This window comes from Salvelinus sp. IW2-2015, linkage group LG23 (genome assembly GCF_002910315.2).
Source record: "Salvelinus sp. IW2-2015 linkage group LG23, ASM291031v2, whole genome shotgun sequence".
NCBI classification, from domain to species: domain Eukaryota; kingdom Metazoa; phylum Chordata; class Actinopteri; order Salmoniformes; family Salmonidae; genus Salvelinus; species Salvelinus sp. IW2-2015.
The window spans coordinates 1083050-1106036 of record NC_036863.1 but is presented as its reverse complement, the minus strand read 5'-3'; the positions used below and the strand labels follow the sequence as shown (position 1 = coordinate 1106036).

The following is a 22987-nucleotide window of genomic DNA, read 5'->3' as shown; positions in this document are numbered from 1 at the left end:
AGCGGTGCTGTAAGGAGTGTTGTGTTGTGTATTGATAGCGGTGTGGGGGGAAATCACAAAACTCCACTGCTCCCGGGCTTTCCAGGGGTCCACCTTGTCTGTCTGAACGCCCTACTGCCAGGGGCCAGAGAGGGGCCGCTCGCCTCTGTTCCCATGCAACACCCCTCAAGACCATCCAGCCCCAACCCCCCTCTCGCCCAGACGCCCACTCCCCCGCTCCAATAACACACACATCCTACAGCACCGCTCCAATAACACACACATCCTACAGCACCGCTCCAATAACACACACATCCTACAGCACCGCTTGGCCTGCTTCTGCTCCGCTCCCATTTTTCTATTTCCTCCTACAGTATGTCTATGCTCTCTCGCTCGACTAGCTCTCTAGTGAGAGATGATGATCACACACATCTATGTTGTTTAGCAGCAGAAATATAGGTTTTTTATTATTTTGTTTGGGTCCATTTCCTTGTTTTCAAGAGGAAGGAAACCAACCATTCTCTGTGGAAACCATCTGCTGCCCTTTTTTAAACGTCTCTCAATGAATTAGAGATTCAATCTGCTGCCCTTTTTAAACGTCTCTCAATGAATTAGAGATCCAATCTGCTGACTATGAGAAAATAAGTCAGCATTCATTAGCTACACGTACAGTTTCTCTAAAGTGACACTCAAATAACAAGATCACAAGTCTTAAAAAAAAAAAAGGGGGGAAACAACCAGAGCAGTGAGGCTGATTCATGTGAAGCTCTCTGCTATGCCTGAGTGTTGAGGCTAGTCACGTGACGTGCTGTACTGCTGCGAATGCATTGGCAGGTATTTTGCTCAGTTCAGTCGGTGGCTCTCTGGGGTCTCCACGGTTTCCTAGTGTGTCCAGCTGTAGCCATGAGGACGTGTCAGTGTGGTGAGCAGAGAGGGAGACGGAGAGAGGCAGAAGAGTCAAGGTCACTGGATCAGCCGCACCCCCCGGATATCCCCTCTGGAGGGAAGAACCCAACCCAACACTATTCCTGTTGAATGGAAACCTTTTACTGACTGACTATGCATGTATTGAGACTTCCATTGTGGTTTCTTTGATATCATCCAGTGATGTCATTTAATTGCCAGCCCCCCCCCCCCGCCAATCCCTTTTAGCAGTTTCCACCTCTAGAGACTAAGGTTGCAAAGGAGGAGTATATACTGGAAACGTTCAACGTTTACCAGTGAACTACCAACATTTTTGTATCTTTCAAGGATTTTATGTATTTTATCTCACAACATCTAGTTGCCCTTTTTAAGGTACTTCACATTTGTACAGGTGTCTGTTATTATCTCTGGCCCTCTGTGTGGCCTTATCACATGGAAAATATGTCAAATAATTCAGTAAGATTTTCAAATAAAAATTGAATGACAAAGCTGTAAATGAATACTTTTGTTTAATGAAGGTTTCAACATGAAATATCCTTTTTATATATATATATCTCTTTTTTTACACATTTATTTTACTATGTTAGTATGTGTATGTTGTCAATGTTTTGGTGTCAAAATGGTGGCAGCTGTGAAGGTCAATAGTTGGAAGAGTTGCAGAGTTAATTGTAAATAATACCATTGTTGATTAGATGCTTTTTTTCATTAATTAGGCTATTTTCTTTTTAACCATATGGTCTATCTACTAGAAACTCATGGACACGGATAGAAAAAATGAATACTATATATATGAATAAATTGCTTAAGTGACTCAAGATTATCAAAGTTATGATAGATTTTCTGTTAATTACCAAAATTACTGACGATTCTGGTAACATTGGTAAACTACCGGTAGGTTTACAATCGTACTAGAGACCCAACCCTGAGAAGTGGAACCCTTCAAAGACAAGTAGATGAAATTTAAAGATTGTGTGTGACGTCTCAGATGGGCAGAGACTGACAGACAGAGAGACTGACAGACAGAGAGACTGACAGACAGAGAGACTGACAGACAGAGAGACTGACAGACAGAGAGAAACTGACAACAGAGAGAGACTGACAGGACGACAGAGAGACTGACAGACAGAGAGACTGACAGACGACTGAGACGAGACTGACTGACAGAGAGACTGACTGACAGAGAGACTGACTGACAGAGAGACTGACTGACAGAGAGACTGACTGACAGACAGAGAGACTGACTGACGACATGGACTGACTGACAGACACGATGACTGACTGACTGACAGAGTGACTGACTGACTGACTGACAGAGTAGACTGACTGACTGACTGACAGAGTGACTGACTGACTGACTGACAGAGTGACTGACTGACTGACTGACAGAGTGACTGACTGACGACTGACAGATGACTGACTGACAGAGTGACTGACAGAGCTGACTACAGAGTGACTGACATGACTGCAGATGACTGACAGAGTGACTGACAGAGTGACTGACAGAGTGACGGACGAGTGAACTGACTGACTGACTGACTGACAGAGTGACTGACTGACTGACAGAGTGACTGACTGACTGACAGAGAGAGAGACTGACTGACTGACAGAGAGACTGGCTGACAGAGAGACTGACTGACAGAGAGACGAAGTAGAGCGAGTAGAGGAGTGGGGGTGTAACAGCAGGAGAGTAAATTCTTTGAGCCCAGCCCACTAGATACCACAATACCAGGGTAGGAGTGAGCGAGGGAGGGTGTGAGTTAAATGACTGTGTGTTGAGAGCTCTGCAATCATCCAGAGACGAGCACAGCTGATGTGTGGATTACCACAGCATTTCTCACTGGAGCTGTTTTTGGAAAATGGTGGGCTTTCTTCATCTTCAGCTGTTGAAGCCGGTAAGCAACCAAATCGACTGCATGCTTGTATTATACTGTCTTGGCAGCCTCTCTCTTAGTGGGCTGTGTGGGTTGTGTTTGTCCTAGTCTCTCAGGACTGTAACATTTGAATTGGAGATGGTGTAGATAATGGGATTGGTCTTATGGTTGGTTCTACTGAGTACTGGATCTCCACTTCCTGACTATTGAGAAAACATCCACACATCATCTCTGAAAGTTGACCCTGACTACTTTTCGGACAGTTATGTTTTGACAGGTCCAGTTCATTTCCATTCCTTGATATTCAGAGAGGGGATATGTTATTACAGAGATGTTTACTGTGACCGACCGCCTCGTTTCCGTCTTATGTAGCAAAGTTTGAAATTGTGTTTTTTTACATTGGATAAAAGTAGATTCAAAGCTAGAAAATGGTATATCATACACAGCAGTCGAGGAACAAATGGGAAAGTAGTTCAGCTTTGAAAATTGATCAACTTTTGCGAAAATGGCTTTTGAATAATTTGGGACACCTACTGGAGAGCTCTTCTTTGTCTACACCTATTAAGTATTGTTCACACCCTCTTAAGCCTTAGCCCCATCCATCTCTTTAAGGATACACGTGAGGCCATGTGCTAAACAGTGAGTACGGTAGTGTACTACCAAAGATTTCAAGACTCGAGACTGGTTTCTACTACGTCTATTGACATGTCTGTATACAGTTGTCGCAATGACATCACGAACATCAAACTTGTCATTGTTGTTATGAAACAGTATAAACACAAAAATGACAGGCTGCATGACATCAGCAGCACGGTGGTCCAAAACAGCATAACTGGTGAATTTCAACACCAATAAACCCATTAGTTTAAACATGTATTATGTATATGTCAATCTAACAAACCATGCAACTTTCTGAACCATATTTTTGTTTAGTTTCTAGCTTGTTAGAAGGTGTAAACGGTACAATGAAATGGTTACTTGCATAGTGGAGTCTTGTGTTTAGACATGTAGCTAGCTAGCTAAACAATGAACCATAATCRCAACTCCTAACGTTACTATCCTCCATGTATCTACAGTTAGCTAAAGCTAACCAACTAGCTAGGTTTTAACTAGCTCGCTAACATTAGGCTATAACTAGCAATACAAATTTCTCTGAGATACGGATGACATTACTACACAGATCATACACATAATGCTAGTGAGCCAGCCAGCTAACGTTAGCTAGCTAACAGTACGCTTTTATAAATTACTTTCTGGCAACACTAGAAACGTATAATATCTGAAAATGTAGCTAGCTAGACTCTCTTACCCGTATACATGGATGAACGCTTCTCCCTCTGTCACGGTTGCCACGGTTGCCCTTAGCTTGAAGATGTAATCCAGTCAGGTGTTTTATACAACAGCCTTCTGTGTTCTCTTTTTGACTCCCTCCGCATTTGCAATCAAATGCCTCCTTAGCGATCATATTGTGAAGAGCCTTAGCAACAGTTGTGCAGATATCTTTCAAAAAAGCTGCTTTCGAAAGGATTACCTACACATACTGAGCAGCTCATGTGATAGACAGAAGCGTGCTACGTGGCAGACCAATCCGAACTCGTCTCTCGGCATGTCCAGCCCATCCATTATCTCAGCCAATCATGGCTAGTGCAAAGGTTCCTGTCTTTTTCCTGACATGTCACTGATACGACTGTTCCAATAAGCTGACCAGGAAACCTCTGACTTTCTGACCAGCCCAGACGTTGCGGCACCCCACTTCTAAACAACTCTAACTGGACTGTATTCAGAGGGTTGTGAAGTCATCTGAAATCATAGTGACTGTGCTGAACTTGTTTACTCTTGTTTGATAGGTAAGGGTTGTATGGTGTTATTACAGAGTAACTTCTGCAACAAAGGCAGGAAGCCAAGAAAGCAGACATTTTCCAATGGGATTCTGAGAGGTCATGACTGTGCTAACATAACCTTACAGTTAGCCTTGTTTCTACATGAAGACCTCTGCTCACAAAGCACTTCAGGGCTACGTTTTGAAGCTGATCAGTTTGTTGCTGTGGGTGGAGAAATAAAACACCTAGACCGACAGGTAGAGACAACAACCTTCAGCACTAAAGCTACAAAAACATATTCTACTGAAACCTGGTGTCCAGGTAAAACATCTCTCACTTCCAGAGACCTCAAAGAAAAACAGGTAGGCCTAGTCCTGAGATTACTGCCTACAAAGTCATCGGTGTCTCGTCCGTGTGTGTGTGTGTGTGTGTGTGTGTGTGTGTGTGTGTGTGTGAGAGATGCTCCTCTCCAGGGGAGCCCCAGTGCCTGGTGGTACGGCAATCTCCTCTCAGCTCCAGGAATGCCCCACTACAGATAAGAAATGTGAAGCCTCTCATCTACTGAGAGAAACAACTGATCACCAGGGTAGCTGATGAACAGATGTTTCTGTATAACGAAATGGTCCTGTCATGGGTTTGAGGGTGCTGTGCTGGGACCCTCTCATCACAATGCCAGGAAGATAGGTTGATAAATCAAATCTCAAATGTTATTGGTCGCATACACATATTTAGCAGATGTTATTGCGGGTGTAGTGAAATGCTTGTGTTCCTAGCTCCAACAGTGCAGTAATATCTAACAATTAGAGTTTTACACGTGGAAAACATTATCTTGAGGTTGATATGTGGAAATCCATCCAAAATGTGGAGTTCCTTTCTTTGGACACTTGAGTTCTGCAGGGATTGACATTAGCTAAGGGTTGCTGCCCGGGGCAAGGGGCCTGAGCAGTTATGCAAGTTGAGTCTGAATGCAAAGATTTGCAGTGGTCTGGTCTTTCTGGTTCCTCCCCTGTGTGTAGGTGAAAATACTCTCCATTTCCGGGCAGGTGATCATCGGGCTTCTTTAGGGCAACAAACTACTCCTGACTTGCCCAATGGGAGAGAGCCTTCCAGACCGTAATGTCAATCCCTGGTTCTCCTTTTGTGACAGGCTGATGAAACTCTATCACACCTGTTTATTGCATTAAGCCGCCAGATCCCACATTGTGATTATTTTGTCTGGGTTCTTCCAGACGCAGGCCAATCCAACCAGATGTCTGAGGTTAGCTCCACCCATAACCACTTGTGTTGTCAACACAGTTGAATAGGGCCTCAGCATATTATGAAGCGAGCTTGATTGTTGAGTTGGAAAGCAGTAGTAATGAACTAACCCTTTATACATTCTTACCAGCGCTGACTTTACTGATAGTTACTTTGAGGAAAAATGTACTTACTATGACTCTCTGTGATATATGGTTGTTTCGCCTAGCTATCTAAGTCCATCTGCTAAATTACTAAAATGTAAAAGTAATGAGTCTTTACCATCACCATTGATAGATTTGCTCAGGAATTGACATCATATTGTAGAATTACTTGAAACTGTCACTCATTGTTTCAGACATGACCTGTGACCTGTGTTGTTCTTCTTCTCTCCTCGCAGCGATGGAGCACCTGGTGAGTGAGCTGAACATGCTGCTGAAGCTGCTGGACCATGAGAGTGTGAGCGAGGCCACAGCGGAGAAGATGAGCGCGATCCGGAGCCTGCTGGGGCAGCTGCAGCCATCAGGTAGGGGTGTGTGTGTGTGTGTGTGTGTGTGTGACGTGGTTGTGACGTGTTTAACTATCTTGTGGGGACCAGAAGTCCCTACAAGAATAGTAAACGAACAAAAAGTTGACCAGCTGGGGACATTTTGTTAGTCCCACAAGGTCAAATGCTATTTCTAGGGGGTTTAGGGTTAAGGTTAGAATTAGTGTTAGGTTAGAAATTAAGTTAAATATAAAGGTTAGGAGCTAGGATTAGTTGTAGGGTTAGGGTTAGGAGCTAGGGTATGGTTTAGGGTTAGGGTAAGAGACGGGTTAGATATGGTTAGGTTTAGGGTTAGGGTTAGGGAAATAGGAGTTTGAATGGACTGATGTGATTTTTTATTTATATTTTTATTTCACCTTTATTTAACCAGGTAGGCTAGTTGAGCACAGTGTCATTGTGCACGGCGACTGGCCAAGATAAAGCATAGAAGTGTGAAAGCAACACAAGAGTTACACATGGAGTAAACATAAACAAGTCATAAACATGGTACAAAAAGAATCTAATACAATGTGTGCCAAAGGCATGGGTAGGCAATAAACGAATAATTAACAATTTAGCAGATTAATCACTGGAGTGATAAATCATTCGAGATGATCATTGCAAGAAGAGATACTGGTGTGCAAAAGAGCAGAAAAGTATAAATATAAAGCGCAGTTATGGGGGGAGGGGATAGTGTAAAGTTGGGAGGTGGGTTAGTTTCACAAATGGCTTATGTACAGCTGGCAGCGATCGGTTAGCTGCTCGGATAGCAATTTTTAAAGTTGTTGAGGGAGATAAAAGTCTCCAACTTTCAGAGATTTTTGCATCGTCGTTCATGCGCAGGCAGCAGAGAACTGGAAGGAAAGGCGTCCAATGATGAGGTTTTAGGCGTTTAGGATGATCAGTGAGATACACCTGCTGGAGCGCGGGTGCTGGCGGATGGGTGTAGCCATCGGGTGACCAGTGAACTGAGATTAAGGGCGGCACTTTACCTAGCATAGCCTTGAGATGACCTGGAGCCAGTGGGTCTGACGACGACACTGTAGGCGCAGGGCCAGCCGACTAGGGCATACAGGTCGCAGTGGTGTCATATAAGGTGCTTTAGTAACAAACGAATGCACTGTGAAAACTGCATCCAGTTGCTGCTGTATGCAGTGTTGGAAGCTATTGGTAGATGACACGCCGAAGTCGAGGATCGGTAGATAGGTCAGTTTTATGGGTTCTAGGGTACAGTGGCGGCGTGAGTGAAGGAGGCTTTGTTGCGGGAATATGAAGAGCCGATTCTTGATTTGAGTTGGATTGGAGATGCTTTGATATGAGTCGTGAAGGAGAGTTTACAGTCTAGCAGAACCACTAGGTACTTATAGATGTCCACAAATTCTAGGTCGGCGCCGGTCCAGGGTGGTGATGCTAGTCGGCGCGTGCGGGTGCAGGCAGCGAACGGTTGAAAAGCATGCATTTGTTTTAACTAGCGTTTAAGAGCAGTTGGAGCACGGAAAGGAGTGTTGTATGGCATTGAAGTCTCGTTGGAGGTTAGATAGCACAGGTCCAAGGAAGGCCGGAAGTAATAGAATGGTGTCGCTTGCGTAGAGGTGGATCAGGAATCGCCCGCAGCAAGAGGAACATCATTGATGTAACAGAGAAAAGAGTCGCCCGAGAATGAACCCTGTGGTACCCCCATAGAGACTGGCCAAGGACCGGACAACACCTCCCGATTTGACACACTGACACTCTGTCTGCACAAGTAGTTGTGAACCTGCAAGGCAGTCAGTTTAGAAAACCGAGGCTACTGAAGCTGCGCAGGATAGAACATATGATGGCTGATCTGACAGAGTCGAAAGCCTTGGCCAGTCGATGAAGACGGCTGCACAGTAATGTATTTATGAGGATGGCGGTTATGAATGCTCGTTTAGTACCTGAGCGTGGCTGAGGGCACCCGTTGACCGGCTCGGAAACCGGATTGCACAGCGGAGAAGTGACGTGGGATTCGAGATGGTCAGTGATCTGTTTGTTGAGCTTGGCTTTCGAAGACCTTAGATAGAGGCAGGAGGATGGATAATAGGTTCGTAACAGTTTGGGTCCAGGGTGTCTCCCCTTTGAAGAGGGGGATGACCGCGGCAGCTTTCCAATCCTGTGGGGATCTCAGATAATACGAAGGAGAGGTTGAACAGGCTGGATAAAGGGGGTGCGACAATGGCGGCAGACAAGTTTCAGAAATAGGGGGTCCAGATTGTCATGCCCAGCTGATTTGTATGGGTCCAGGTTTTCCAGCTCTTTCAGAACATCTGCTATCTGGTTGGGTAAAGGAGAAGCTGGGGAGGCTTGGGCGAGTAGCAGCGGGGGGGGCGGGGCTGTTGGCCGGGGTTGGAGTCGCCATGAGGAAGGCATGGCCAGCCATTGGAGAAATGCTTGTTTGAAGTCTTCGATTATCACGGATTTATCGGTGGTGACCGGTTTACTAGCTCAGTGCAGTGGGCAGCTGGAGAGGTGCTCTTGTTCTCCATGGACTTTACGTATCCACAGAACTTTTTGGAGTTAGAGCTGCAGGTCAATTTTTGCTTGAAAAAGCTGGCCTTTGCTTTCCTGAGACTGCGTGTATTGGTTCCTGACTTCCCTGACAGTTGCATATCGCGGGGCTCTTCGATGCTATTGCAGTTCGCCACAGAGTTTGTTGTGCTGGTCGAGGGCAGTCAGGTCTGAGTGAACCAAGGCTATATCTGTTCTTAGTTCTGCAGTTTTTTTGAAGCGGACATGCTTGTCTAAATGGTGAGGAAGTAACATTTAAAGATGACCAGGCATCTTCAACTGACGTGGATAGAGGTGAATATCCTTCCACGGTACACGGCCGAGGTCGATTAGAAGGCCTGCCTCGGACAGGAATGTGTTTTAGGGAGCGTTTGATCAGTGATGATTGGTGGGGGGGGGGTCTGGGGTTTGATCGCGGCGGAGCGTCCCGGGCGGGATACAGGGCAATGAAGGCAGTGATCGCTTGTATGATCTTGAATTATGAGAGACGACAGCAGAGGTGTTATTGAGATGGCAGGTGGTAGGTTGGTTCAGGATATGTCTATGTGAGGGTGGCCCTTGTTACCGGTATTTATGTGGTTGGTAGGTCCTTGGTGGGGTTCCTTGATGATGTTTGGGTGTGGGAGGGAGCTCTGAGGGCATCAAAGCTGTTGGATTGGTAGGATGCGCGGGTGGGGTTTGAGCATAATCCAGGTTTTACGGTCACCTAGGAGACATAACCAGAAGCTACTTTGGAGGAGCATCATCACAGATGGGGAGGCACCAGCTTGGACTAGGGGTCGGTCGCAGGGCAACAGGTGAGAGACTATGTCGGTCGAGCCGTGACTGAGATTTCTGAGAGATTATTTAAAAGTATTAGTAAAGTTCGGAATCTGTTTGGGCATAGACCTGGAAGAAGTATGACAGAACTTTGGCAGGCTATCTCGTCGCAGTAGCTTGCACACTCCTCCCCCTTTGCAGTTTATCTTGTACGGGAAAGTGTTAGATGTTGGGGTTATGGAAACTTCAGAATTTTTTGGTGGCCTTCCCTAAAAGCGCAGGAATTCGGGACACGCAAATGGAAGGACATCGGAAGGGATTGCAGAGTGTGCCAAAGCGGTGAGGAAGGCAATACTGTAGGAGAGGCTTCTGATGTTGCATGCATGAGCCCAAGGTCTTTTCGATCGCAGAAGTCACCAAATGTAAGGGTGATGAGGGACATGCAGGGCCTGGGTTACCTCCACAATCAACCCAGGAACAGAGGAAGTCACCCGAGGAACAGAGGAGTAGTAGGATGAGGGTGCGGCTAAAGGCTATCAAAACTGGTCGCCTAGAGCGTTGGGGACAAAGAATAAAAGGAGCAGATTTATGGGCGTGGAAGAATAGATTCTGGGCATAATGTGCAGACAGGGGTATGGAGGGGCGCGGGTACAGCGGAGGCAAGCCCAGGCACTGGGTGATGATAAGAGAGGTTGTATCTCTGGACATGCTGGTCTCAATGGGTGAGGTCACCGCATGTGTGGGGGGTGGGACAAAGGGGGTATCAGAGGTATGGAGAGTGGAACTACAGGGTCCATTGCAAATGGATGTATGTCCCCACAAGGTTAGCTGTACAAGACTGTGTGTGTGTGTGTGTGTGTGTGTGTGTGTGTGTGTGTGTGTGTGTGTGTGTGAGAGAGAGGGCACGGAGAGTGTGTTTATTTATTTATTTACATTCTCTTCTCTGTTAAAGTGAATGGATCAGACTTCGTATACATGAACACTTCCCTTTATGGAAATGGCACCAGCTTTGTGGAATCCCTGTTTGAGGAATTTGGTGAGTTAAATACCATGTCTGTATTATTTCATATAGAAGAATAAGGACTTTCTAGACGATGCTACTATAGAGTAAACAACGATATGAACAGTCATTCTTTAGTGATGTGTATATTACATTGTCCCAACAGACCTGAATGAGCTCAGTGCCTCCCCAGAAGAACTGAAGGAACCGGTAGAGGAGGAAACCCCTAAAATACCGCCCTCTAAAGTGAGCCTTTTTGACAGTACTGTATAAATGCATCAGAACTTTGTCAATAACACTTTTGTTTATTGAATTTCTCCTAACGTTAATTCCCCCAGAGTCCCACTGACACCCCGCCTCCTCTGCCAACCACCCCTCCCCCGGAGGACTATTATGAGGAGGCAGTGCCCCTGGATCCAGGCACGGTGACCCAATACATCACCACCAACATCACCAAACGCAGTCACACGTCCTCCCTGCCGTCACCTATTCATAACCACCCCAACTCACTGTCCATACACGGTACACAACACGGGAGAATGGAGGGGAGGACAGGCTCATAGTAATGGCTGGAATGGAACCGTATCAAACGCATGCGTTTGTGTCAATACCGTTCCATCCATTACTATGAGCCTGTCCTCATCAGTTAAGGTGCCACCAGCCTACTGTGCTACACACTCTTACTGTTTGGTTATCTCTGATCTGTGTCCCCTGCTTCCTTCTAGTCAGCGCAAGTCCCCCAAATTCCATTGAAGATGCATATTATGAGGATGCTGACAATAATTACCCCACCACCCAAATCAATGGCCCGCACAAGAACTCATGTGAGTATGAATGAAATCATAGCAGCCGGTTGAGATCAATGTGTACTCGATGCTACTACATCTGTATGTTCTGAGGGGAGGAGGAACCACCTTATCCGTTGTCCTTTGTTGTTCTCCAGACGCTGATTCAGACGCGCTGAGCAGCTCCTATGAATCGTATGACGAGGAGGATGAGGAGGCGAAGGGCCAGGACAGGACTAGTCAGAGGTGGCAGTCAGAGGAGAACTCGGTGGGCCCCATGAAGGATTGTCGTATCTGTGCCTTTCTGCTGCGCAAGAAACGCTTCGGCCAATGGGCCAAACAGTTGACGGTCGTCCGTGACAACAGATTACAGGTAGGGCAACTGGGCCTTTTCTGCAGTCTGTGTTTATTATTAAAAGTTTATTACACATCAGGCCTGATCTAATTGAGACACATTTAGATATTAGAAGTGATCTGCAGTAAAGTCAATTGTAATATAAAGAAATAAACAACTATTTTTCTGTGTCTTCCTCTGCAGTGCTACAAGAGCATCAAAGACAGAAGCCCTCACATTGAGCTGCCGCTGAACCTGTGTAACGTCATCTACATTCCCAAAGAAGCTCGCCGCAAGAAACACGAGCTGCGTTTCTCCCTGCCTGGTGGAGAGGCCTTGGTGCTGGCTGTCCAGAGCAAGGAGCAGGCGGAGCGATGGCTCAAGGTGATCCGGGAGGTGGCCAGTCAAGCCACCAGCAGTGAAGGATTAGAGGGCTCATCCTCTCCTATGATCCAGAGGAAGATAGAGCTGGACAAGGTGCGTCTCCCTTCAGTAACCCTGCTAGATACCATACTCAGTCTATAAGCCTGTAACCCAACACAGCCTCCTGTGTCTGCACTGCACAGACCCTATGGGCCCCTTATCCTCTTTCACTCAAACTGACTCAGACAACCTGGGACTGGTGTTTCCACAAGCTATGTTTTACATACTGCACATAACCATGCTACAGTAAGTAACCAGAGAGAATGAAAGCAGTTCAGTAAATATCCATACAGAATGAAAGCAGTTCAGTAAATATCCAGACAGAATGAAAGCAGTTCAGTAAATAACCAGACAGAATGAAAGCAGTTCAGTAAGTAACCAGACAGAATGAAAGCAGTTCAGTAAATAACAGACAGAATGAAGCAGTTCAGAAATAACCAGACAGAATGAAAGCAGTTCAGTAAATAACCAGACAGAATGAAAGCAGTTCAGTAAGTAACCAGACAGAATGAACGCAGTTCAGTAAATAAACCAGACAGAATGAAAGCAGTTCAGTAAGTAACCAGACAGGTCAGACAGACAAGACAGACAGACAGACAGACGGACGTCACCCTGTTTGACCCCCCCTCACCTTCTAATGTATCACTACCTGATCTGTATCAGTTCATTGATAGTGTGTTTACTCAGAAGAAGGGGTTGATGCTCTAATGCTGCCTTCTGACTGTTAAAAACAGCTGACTGTGAATAGTCTCGTAATCAGCAACTGAAACTCCACATAGAGGAAAACAGAGCCATTCTATTATAGCCTAAATGTATGGCTGTGGACAGAGGGACTGTGGAACCCATTTCAGGATTATTCTAAGACGGTAATGTTTTTTGGTAATTTTTTTCAAGCAGTGTACCACAGTGTGTATGTCCTAGCTGGAAATCTTTCTCTCATTGCTGTGTGTGTGTGTGTGTGTGTGTGTGTGTGTGTGTGTGTGTGTGTGTGTGTGGGTGTGTGTGTGTGTGTGTGTGTGTGTGTGTGTGTGTGTGTGTGTGTGGTGGTGTGTGTGTGTGTGTGTGTGTGTGGTGTGTGTGTGTGTTACATGGGTGTGTGTGTGTGTGTGTTACATGGGTGTGTGTTACATGGATGTGTGTGTCCCAACTAACCTAATCCCCCCCCCCCTGTCTTCTCTCTAGCTTTACTAGGAGCTGACAAGCACACTGTAGTGTTGGTTGACAAGCACACCTCTGACTCTGACAGCGTGGCCACAGGTGACAACCTGCCCTCTGGTCAGCTCCGTGACAACTGTGAAGGTTAGGCCCCAATCTGCCTCAACATACCTGAACTTCCCTGGGTGTCTGGTTTCTACTGTTCTACTGTAGCTTTGTGTTTTACTAGTCTGTATTCTGAGATTCAAAAGACCACTTTTAGATACTCCATGTCATTTGTATTTTTATTTTAGAACCCTTTTTTAAACTGAGGCACAGGCCCAAGCAGATTGAAATGGAACACTATGTAGGGCAGTGGCTTTGCCAACCTCAAGACGGAGGAAAACATAGGGAATGAGAAAGTAGAGTGATCTATGTTCCTGAGTCAGAAGAGGGGTCAACGTTTGGATGTTTTACCTAAAGCAGATAAAAGACAGAGGAAGTGTGGCCCGGAGCAGAACCATCCTTCCTGCCCTCTTCCTGCCTTTGTCTCACAATGACATCATAGGACATACGTACGCAAGGCAGAGAGGTAGCGCCTGGTCGAGAGAGCCCTGGGACTTCAAAACAAAATGTTTAGAAGCAATGAACTACATTTGCCTACATTGTTCAATTGCCAATACTGTGTGCCACATTGGAACATGAGCCTCCATTAAATAGCTAACATAAAGAGGCCCTTTCAAACACACAATACATGATCTAGTAAATMAGTCTTTTGTAAAGGACTCTGTGCTGACTCCGGTGTGTTTCTGTTTAGGGAAGGGGAAGAGGGGGGCGTTTTCAGAGCTGACGGGGTCTATGAGCAGAGCGGCTGGACGGAAGATCACCAGGATCATCAGTTTCTCTAAGAAGAAGCCTCCTCTCCCAGGAGACACTCTGTCCTCCTACCACCATGACGACAACCCTCGCTGTGGTGAGCACCCCGCATCCATGTCATACATATCTAGATTTTTTTTAACCCCTTTTTCTCCCCAATTTTGTGGTATCCAATTGGAGTCTTGTCTCATCGCTGCAACTCCCGTACGGACTCGGGAGAGGCGAAGGTCGAGAGCCGTGAGTCCTCCGAAACACAACCCAACCAAGGCTCACTGCTTCTTGACACAATGCCCACTTAACCTGGAAGCCAGCCGTACCAATGTGTCGGAGGAAACACTGTACACCTGGCGACCGTGTCAGCGTGCACTGCGCTCGGCCCGCCACAGGAGTCGCAAGTGCGCGATGGGACAAGGACATCCCTGCCGGCCAAACCCTCCCTAACCCGGACAACGCTGGGTCAATTGTGTGCCACTCCATGGGCCTCCCGGTCGCGGCCGGCTGCGACAGAGCCTGGGCTCTAACCCAGAATCTCTAGTGGCACAGCTAGCACTGTGATGCAATGCCTTAGACCACTGCGTCTCTCGGGAGGCCATCCATGTCATATATGACATGTTCATCCCACAGTCATAATCTCTGGGCTGGTATTTAGTATGTTACTACTAGTCTGTTGTCTTCCCACCTTTTTAAAAGCTGTTATTTTCATTTCTACTGCTCCATGTAATTACCTTTTTTTCTGTAAAGTATTGATGTGTTCCTGTCCTCAGGTTATCTAAATCTACTGCTGAGCCAGTGTTGGAGGGAGAGATGGTGCTGTGTGAGGAGTGGAACACTGTACCTTCACAAAGACCGGGGCGACCTGAGTACTCACGTCAGAGCTGTGGTCCTCCATGGGGCTGAGGTCATACCTGGTGTAGGGCCCAAGCACCCCTTCGCCTTCCGCATCCTGCAAGGAGGCAACGAGGTGGCTGCCTTGGAGGTATGTTTGTGCGTGTATATGTAGCCCAATGTCCCCTGTCCCTTGACCAGTCTCTCCGGTCTGTCTCGTGGGTTCTAGTCCCCTTTGGGATTAGTGCCATGTGGTGATTGATGTAAGTGTCTCTGTCTGTCCAACAGGCCAGCTGTTCAGAAGAGATGGGCCGCTGGCTGGGGGTTCTGCTGGCAGAGTCTGGCTGTGCCACCAGCCCTGAGGCTTTGCACTACGACTATGTAGACGTGGACACCATCACTAGCATCACAGACGCAGCAAGACACTCCTTCCTGTGAGTCTGAGGCTGGGGTAATTTCCAAATGCTTAAAAGGCTTTATATTTTAAGGGGAGTACATTTATAATGCCAGATGGTCATGGGGGTAAATGCTTGTCTCTTTTGAAATGCTGAATCAGTTTTACCATTTGGAGGTTTTCATCAAGGTACCAACATTTTACCACCGGTATTTTGACAATTCTACCAGGGTCTACTGTATGGTTGTTATGATATCACAATGCTAGCCTTTTCCTGTCCCATAGATGGGCTACCTCCTCCAGCAGCGCCTCGACAGACTCCAGAACGTATGACGAGGTTCCTTATGAGAGCATATTGGTGAGGAGATACGAATACTAAACATGTTTTAACTTGTTGACACATCATAATAACGAACTTTAATTTCATTTCATTTTGAAAGTGGGAAAGCTCCACACCCTTATTTTTTTGTGGGAAAGAAACCACATTTCAAGAAAAACAGGTTAACCAAACCCTATTGGCTGTGCACGAGACAGCAGTAAACCAGCAACCTCTGAACTGGAGCAAAAAACCCCAGGCTTCCTTTGGTTGAGATTCATATCTAAGGAATCCCCAGCTATGTGTTCACACCCATAACTGTAGCTGGAATCCTAAGGATCCAGTTGATGAATGATCTGTTCCTATATACTCCCATATCTCTCCACAGAATCAGGGAGTAGGAGTCAAAGGGATTTTAATTCTACAGCATTCTGAAGGCCTGCTGAATGCCGATAGGCTCCTCTGTGGGTATGTGGGAGGGTATAGACGACACTCCAGGGATGTGCTCTGAAAGTAGCTCATCGGAACTCATCTGAGTTGTGTATGGGACAGATCGAAATGTACTGGGGGAGGGGTGGTCCAAAATAGGGGAGGGTTGTCAAACTTTTATTTTTTGCTTTAGGGGAGCGTTGTGTGTTTTTCTTTATTGGGCACGGGAGGGTAGTGCGTTTTTTCCCTGCTTCACATTCGCTCTTCTGCTCGTATTTTCACTATAAACAACGACTTGACTGACTTTTGACATTACACTAAAGTTTGGAAATGTTTTCTGAAGGTTTGGTATGGCTATTATTAKGCTTTAGCTACTGCAAGCCTAGGATATGAAGGCAGTGCGCCCTGACGCTCCAACTGACTCCCACAGTTGAACTTGAGGTGAGGAAGTCTGTTTCAGCCTTACCAGAGTTACTGCTATAATATAATGCTTATCTTTATACAAAATATTCAGATAGAAAATTGACAAATTACCCTCCGTCTGTACGTCTTTCTGTATAGCAGATGCAGTAGCCATCTGACATTAAGAAATGCACGTTGGTGGCATAGAAATATCCCGGCGGCCTGCTATCTTCAGTAGTGTAAAGTACTTAGGTAAAAATACTACTTAAGTAGTTTTTGGGGGTATCTATACTTTACTATTTATACTTTACTATTTATAATGTTTTTCTTTTACTCCAAACAATTTCTGAAAAAGAAATGTACTCATTACATTTTGAATGCTTGGTCCAATTGGTCCAATTAACGCACTTATGAAGAGAACATCCCTGGTCATCTATTGCCTCTGATCTGGCAGACTCACTAAACACAAATGCTTCATTTGTAAATGATGTCTGAATGTCGGGGTGTGCCCCTGGCTAAAAAAAAAAAAAGAATATCGTGCCGTCTGGTTTGCTTAATATAAGGAATTTGAAATTATGTATACTTTTTTACTTTTGACACTTAAGTATATTTTAGCAATTACATTTACTTTTGATACTTAAGTTTATTTTAAACTAAATACTCTTAGACTTTTATTCAGACTTTTACTGGGTGACTTTCACTTGAGTCATTTTCTAAGGTATGTTGACTTTCAATCAAGTACTTTTTCATCTCTCTCTCTCTCTCTCTCTCTCTCTCTCTCTCTCTCTCTGGGGTTAGGCCTACGCTTCTCTTCCTTTATTTATACAGTACAAGTCAAATGTTTGGACACCAACTCATTCAAGGGTTTTCCTTTATTTTTTTACTATTTTCTACATTGTAGAATAGTAGTGAAGACATCAAAACTATGAAATAACACACATGGAGTCATGTAGTAACCAAAAAAAGACCGCAATGGAAATAAGTCCCCGACTTTATTGTGCAATCCCGGTCTCTTTAAAAAAATCTTTGTGTATATATTTATTTTTTAAACTGACAACTAAAATCAATCCAAACTGTTTAGCAAAACACAAATGTTTAATGACATTCTGAGATTGTCAAGCCATGCCTTCGATACTGGGTAAACCTACAAGGTAGGGAGGGATGTATTTCCTGTTTGTCGAGATAGATTATGTCAATGTATTATGTTGTTGAAAACGGAAACCGAAGACTGTATGCTTTGTTTATTGGTTGTGTGGTGCATTGGCACAGAAACCTGTTGGTGGAAAATTCGTTGCGTGTGTTTTATATAATTGTAGATATGGCATCAAAATGTTGAAAATCTGATTCCCCCCTAGCTGATCATTGTCTGCAGACGAGTCTGATTGTAGTATACTGAAACAGGCAGGGAGAGGGAGCTCATCTGTGGTGGTCGGTGAATCTTCTGGCCCGTAGACCTGCGTGGAAATCGACTGTGCAACAAAAGCCTGCTGAAGTGGCAAAGTCGATATCCAKATTTTTAAACACACGGTCGCTACAGTTATTGTTATTTTTTAGTTAATTCTATGAGGTGGGGTGGTACATTTACTTTACAGTCCAAGAGGAAGGTCATGTGAGGGGAAATAAGTAGTACAGAGATCTCACACAGCCCTGGCGTGTTTGGGAAAATTCATGACTCTTTGAGGGGAAATATGAATCATATCCAACTGTGTGTCAAGGCTTTTCTTTACTTCCCAAAATGTGTCTAAATCCAGCTTTCACTATTTGACTGTAATACTTTGTGATACATTTCTCAAATTCCAGTTTACTCAACTTGAAGTGGTTAGTTTATTTAACTTGTGGTCTAGTTTCTCAAACAGTAAGTTTTGCAATACCACACATTACATACCACACATTAGTGAGAGTTCATCTGTAGTATTACTCTCTCCTCCCTCATCTCTATCTCCTTCCCTTCTCCGCTCTGCCCTTCCCTTCTCTGCCCTGGACTTCCCTTTCCTGCTCTACCATACCCTTTCCTGCTCTACCACCATACCCTTTCCTGCTCTACCATACCCTTTCCTGCTCTACCACCATACCCTTTCCTGCTCTACCACCATACCCTTTCCTGCTCTACCATACCCGTTCCTGCTCTACCATACCCTTTCCTGCTCTACCATACCCTTTCCTGCTCTACCATACCCTTTCCTGCTCTACCTTACCCTTTCCTGCTCTACCTTACCCTTTCCTGCTCTACGATACCCTTTCTTGCTCTACCATTCCCTTTCCTGCTCTTCCCTCCACAGCAGCCAGAGGAGCAGGGGCCCAGACCAGGAGCTCAGGTGAAACACCACTCTTCTTTCTCTAGCAGCAGAGAGACTGAGAAGGTGGACTCCCTAGTCACCATAAAGAGACACTGCTCCAGTAAGTCAGCCAAGACTGTTGTGTGTGATGCTGGGAAGAGAGGGGGGAATTTGAAATGATCTCATCTTTTCAGAGTATGCCTAGAATAAACCTATATTATTTACACGTGACCACTCAGAACGTATTTTCGTTGTTTGTCTGCCTTAGATGCGAATCAGCATATATCAGGGAAGTATGGTAAAACACGAGCAGAGGACGATGCCAGGAGGTACCTGAAGGAGAAAGATGAGATGGAGAAGGAGCGAGAGGTCCTCAAAAGTGCCCTGCTTGTATTACGCAATGAGAGGAAAGAGGTGAAGGAACAACTGAAGGACGCTACAGGTAAGACAATAAAACACAGTCTTGTATTGACTATCCTTTAAAAAGAGAGAGCATGTTTTTTTGTGTAGATTACTGGCGCCACCTACAGCTTGGCCACAGTATAGGAATTCTTCACTCAGACTTATTGAGGCGCCATGTAACCTAACAAATGAATGCGTGTTTGTGACTGGTCAGGTAAGCAGCAGAAGCAGCTGGAGAAGCGTTTTGCCCAGCTGGAGGAGAACTGCAGAGGGAAGGAGGGGGAGCGGGTGGACCTGGAGTTGCGTCTCACTGAGGTGAAGGAGAATCTAAAGAAGTCGCTGGCTGGAGGGGTGCTGGGGCCGCCCACAGAGAGCAAACCCCCCAGAAAGGTGCCTGGCTGCTTTATCTCCTACTACATCACAAACAACTGTTTCAATTTCAGACCATGTTTTATTGTCTTTTAGAGTTTTTACCCATTAACAGATATTCTCAACTTTGTCCAGGTTCAGATCAGTAAAGTTGATCATCTATACAGTGAGGCATCCATGCCAGTAAACTGTGCTGCTGAGATGCGGAAGCGTCCCCTATCCATCTATGCATCTAGCAGAGGGAATGTCATGCAGAAAGCCAAGGTAGGCAATCATTAAACAAGATCTAAGGCACCCATTGACCTGATGTACAGTTGAAGTCGGAAGTTTACATACACTTAGGTTGGAGTCATTAAAACTTGTTTTTCAACCACTCCACAAATTTCTTGTTAACAAACTATAATTTTGGCAAGTCGGTTAGGACATCTACATTGTGCATGACACAAGTACTTTTTCCAACAATTGTTTACAGACAGATCATTTCACTTATAATTCACTGTATCACAATTCCAGTGGGTCAGAAGTTTACATACACTAAGTAGACTGTGCCTTTAAACAGCTTGGAAAATTCCCGAAAATGATGTCATGGCTATAGAAGCTTCTGATAGGCTAATTGACATCATTTGAGTCAATTGTAGGTGTACCTGTGGATGTATTTCAAGGCTTACCTTCAAACTCAGTGCCTCTTTGCTTGACATCATGGGAAAATCCAAAGAAATCAGCCAAGACCTCAGAAAAACAATTGTAGACCTCCACAAGTCTGGTTCATCCTTGGGCGCAATTTCCAAACTCCTGAAGGTACCACGTTCATCTGTACAAACAATAGTACGCAAGTATAAACACCATGGGACCACGCAGCCGTCATACCGCTCAGGAAGGAGACACGTTCTGTCCCCTAGAGATGAACGTACTTTGGTGTGAAAAGTGCAAATCATTCCCAGAACAACAGCAAAGGACCCTGTGAAAATGCTGGAGGAAACAGGTACAAAGTATCTATATCCACAGTAAAAACGAGTCCTATATCGACATAACCTGAAAGGCCACTCAGCAAGGAAAAAGCCACTGCTCCAAAACCGCCATTAAAAAGCCAGACTACGGTTTGCAACTGCACATGGGGACAAAGATCATAATTTTTTGAGAAATGTCCTCTGGTCTGATGAAATAACAATAGAACTGTTTGGCCATAATGACCATCGTTATGTTTGGAGGAAAAAGGGGGAGGCTTGCTAGCGAAAGAACACCATCCCAACCGTGAAGCACAGGGGTAGCAGCATCATGTTGTGGGGGTGCTTTGCTGCAGGAGGGACTGGTGCACTTCACAAAATAGATGGCATCATGAGGGAGGAAAATTATGTGGATATATTGAATCAACATCTCAAGACATCAGTCAGGAAGTTAAAGCTTGGTCGCAAATGGGTCTTCCAAATGGACAATGACCCCAAGCATACTTCCAAAGTTGTGGCAAAATGGCTTAAGGATAACAAAGTCAAGGTATTGGAGTGGCCATCACAAAGCCCTGACCTCAATCCCATAGAAAATGTGTGGGCAGAACTGAAAAAGCATGTACGAGCTAGGAGGCCTACAAACCTGACTCAGTTACACCAGCTCTGTCGGGATGAATGGGCCAAAATTCGCCCAACTTATTGTGGAAGGCTACCTGAAACGTTTGACCCAACTTAAACAATTTAAAGGCAATGCTACCAAATACTAATTGAGAGTATGTAAACCTCTGACCCACTGGGAATGTGATGAAAGAAATAAACACTGAAATGTATCATTCTCTCTAATATTATTCTGACATTTCACATTCTTAAAATAAAGTGGTGATCCTAACTGACCTAAGACAGGGAATTTTTACTAGGATTAAATGTCAGGAATTATGAGAAAATTAGTTTAAATGTATTTGGCTAAGGTGTATGTAAACTTCCAACTTCAACTGTACCTGTTTTCTCAAGTAGCACTGTGTCTCAATGTTCAGTAACGAAATCAGAGTTCAGACTTACAAACATACAGCAATGTCAGTCCCCATATGTTTACTTTATGTACCAACACTACATGAGTGTCCTGTTTTTCAGGAATGGGAGTCGAAGAAGGGGACTTAGAAAGACAATGCTCATGCAGATGGACAGTCTAATTCTTGTCTTGGAACATGTTGGAGCTGATTTGAAAGAGGGGAGAGCAGGTGAAGCAGGCACTCTATTCTCAACTTTTCCACTCCCCTCTTGAGAGCTCAACATTTACTGCACATCGCTGAGCTGAGAAACGTGTGACTGGGGAAGACGAGACACTGAATCTCCTGGAATTGTTGTAGAACCTCACTCAAAGCCCAATTTCACTAGGAAATGCTGAATGTTCATTCTGTGGCATGACACTTGTTTTGTGATTCAGTAATCGCTTGTGTTGCACGTGGTACTGTTGTTCCTTCAGACTGTGGAAGAGGATATGTTATGGGGATTCCACGTGAATACATCTGAGGGCTGGACTTGAGATGTTGAGAGCTGAGTGGTTTGCAGAGGTTGAATATGCATACTCACATTATGCACATATCTGCACGAAAGGATAATAAAGGGAAATAGAACGTATCGATTGTGAGTTTGTTGTTGGAATAGTAGCCTAAAGGAGATGCTGAAATACAGTTCTATGCTGTATCCGCTATGAAAGTAACTTCAGAACACATACAGTAAGCTGGTCAGAGAGGGAGAGGAAATGACTGTTCATGTATATGAAACACTATTTCAGATCTTGATTTAACAATTTGGTGCAGCTGGACAACAGACAGAAAAAAACGATAGAATGACACCTGTATAAAACCAAATAGTTATTGTAATGTGAGACTAATGACTAAAAGACATTTCCTTATTACGTAATTCACTGACTGTTTCTCAGTGTAATGAGCCTTTTACTTTTAATTACTTTTGCACTTTATGTTATTTGTATTGTACATAAAAGCTGTTCATTGATATTGTCTGTCTTTTTCATCAGAGAGAGATAATATTTGATGGCCAGGCATATATTAATAAAACAATTTTAAATTTGTATTCTGTAAGATTAGTGGCTCTGTCATTAGCTTACACAATGATGAGGATGACACTTCCAAGTACACAGGTAAACAAGTATTAAAATGAATTGGGAAGTCCACCAGTTGGAAAGACCACTTTTGTAGGAGGCAGGACAAGGCACAAGCGGAGAAGAAATCGGAGAAAATTGGCGTCACTGAGTGCGGCTGAAAGTTTTTGGAGATTCGTGACTTCACAGCCGATGCCTTGCAAGGAATACTGTTCCGCCCTCGCAGGCTCCTGAGCCTGTGTAGGGACGTGTTTTGGGCTGAAAGAGTGGGATGGGTTTTGTATTTGGTGTTTGTGGTATGTCATCTTTTCCCAC

General features: G+C 44.8%; 1 protein-coding gene across 1 annotated transcript in view; it reads left to right on the top strand.

The window, feature by feature from the left end:
• afap1l1b (actin filament associated protein 1-like 1b) overlaps nt 1-22641 on the top strand; it is a 33189-nt gene extending 10548 nt beyond the window's left edge. Inside the window, exons 2-18 of the mRNA XM_023968609.2 lie at nt 6231-6356; nt 10594-10677; nt 10808-10887; nt 10980-11163; nt 11367-11465; nt 11585-11799; nt 11965-12237; nt 13368-13482; nt 14135-14290; nt 14958-15169; nt 15307-15452; nt 15698-15770; nt 18839-18956; nt 19104-19277; nt 19452-19627; nt 19742-19870; nt 21682-22641. Coding sequence (XP_023824377.1) covers nt 6231-6356; nt 10594-10677; nt 10808-10887; nt 10980-11163; nt 11367-11465; nt 11585-11799; nt 11965-12237; nt 13368-13482; nt 14135-14290; nt 14958-15169; nt 15307-15452; nt 15698-15770; nt 18839-18956; nt 19104-19277; nt 19452-19627; nt 19742-19870; nt 21682-21708 — 2387 coding nt within the window. The 3' untranslated portion in view covers nt 21709-22641. The remainder of the gene's footprint in view (nt 1-6230; nt 6357-10593; nt 10678-10807; nt 10888-10979; nt 11164-11366; nt 11466-11584; nt 11800-11964; nt 12238-13367; nt 13483-14134; nt 14291-14957; nt 15170-15306; nt 15453-15697; nt 15771-18838; nt 18957-19103; nt 19278-19451; nt 19628-19741; nt 19871-21681) is intronic.
• Nucleotides 22642-22987: the final 346 nt, after the last annotated feature.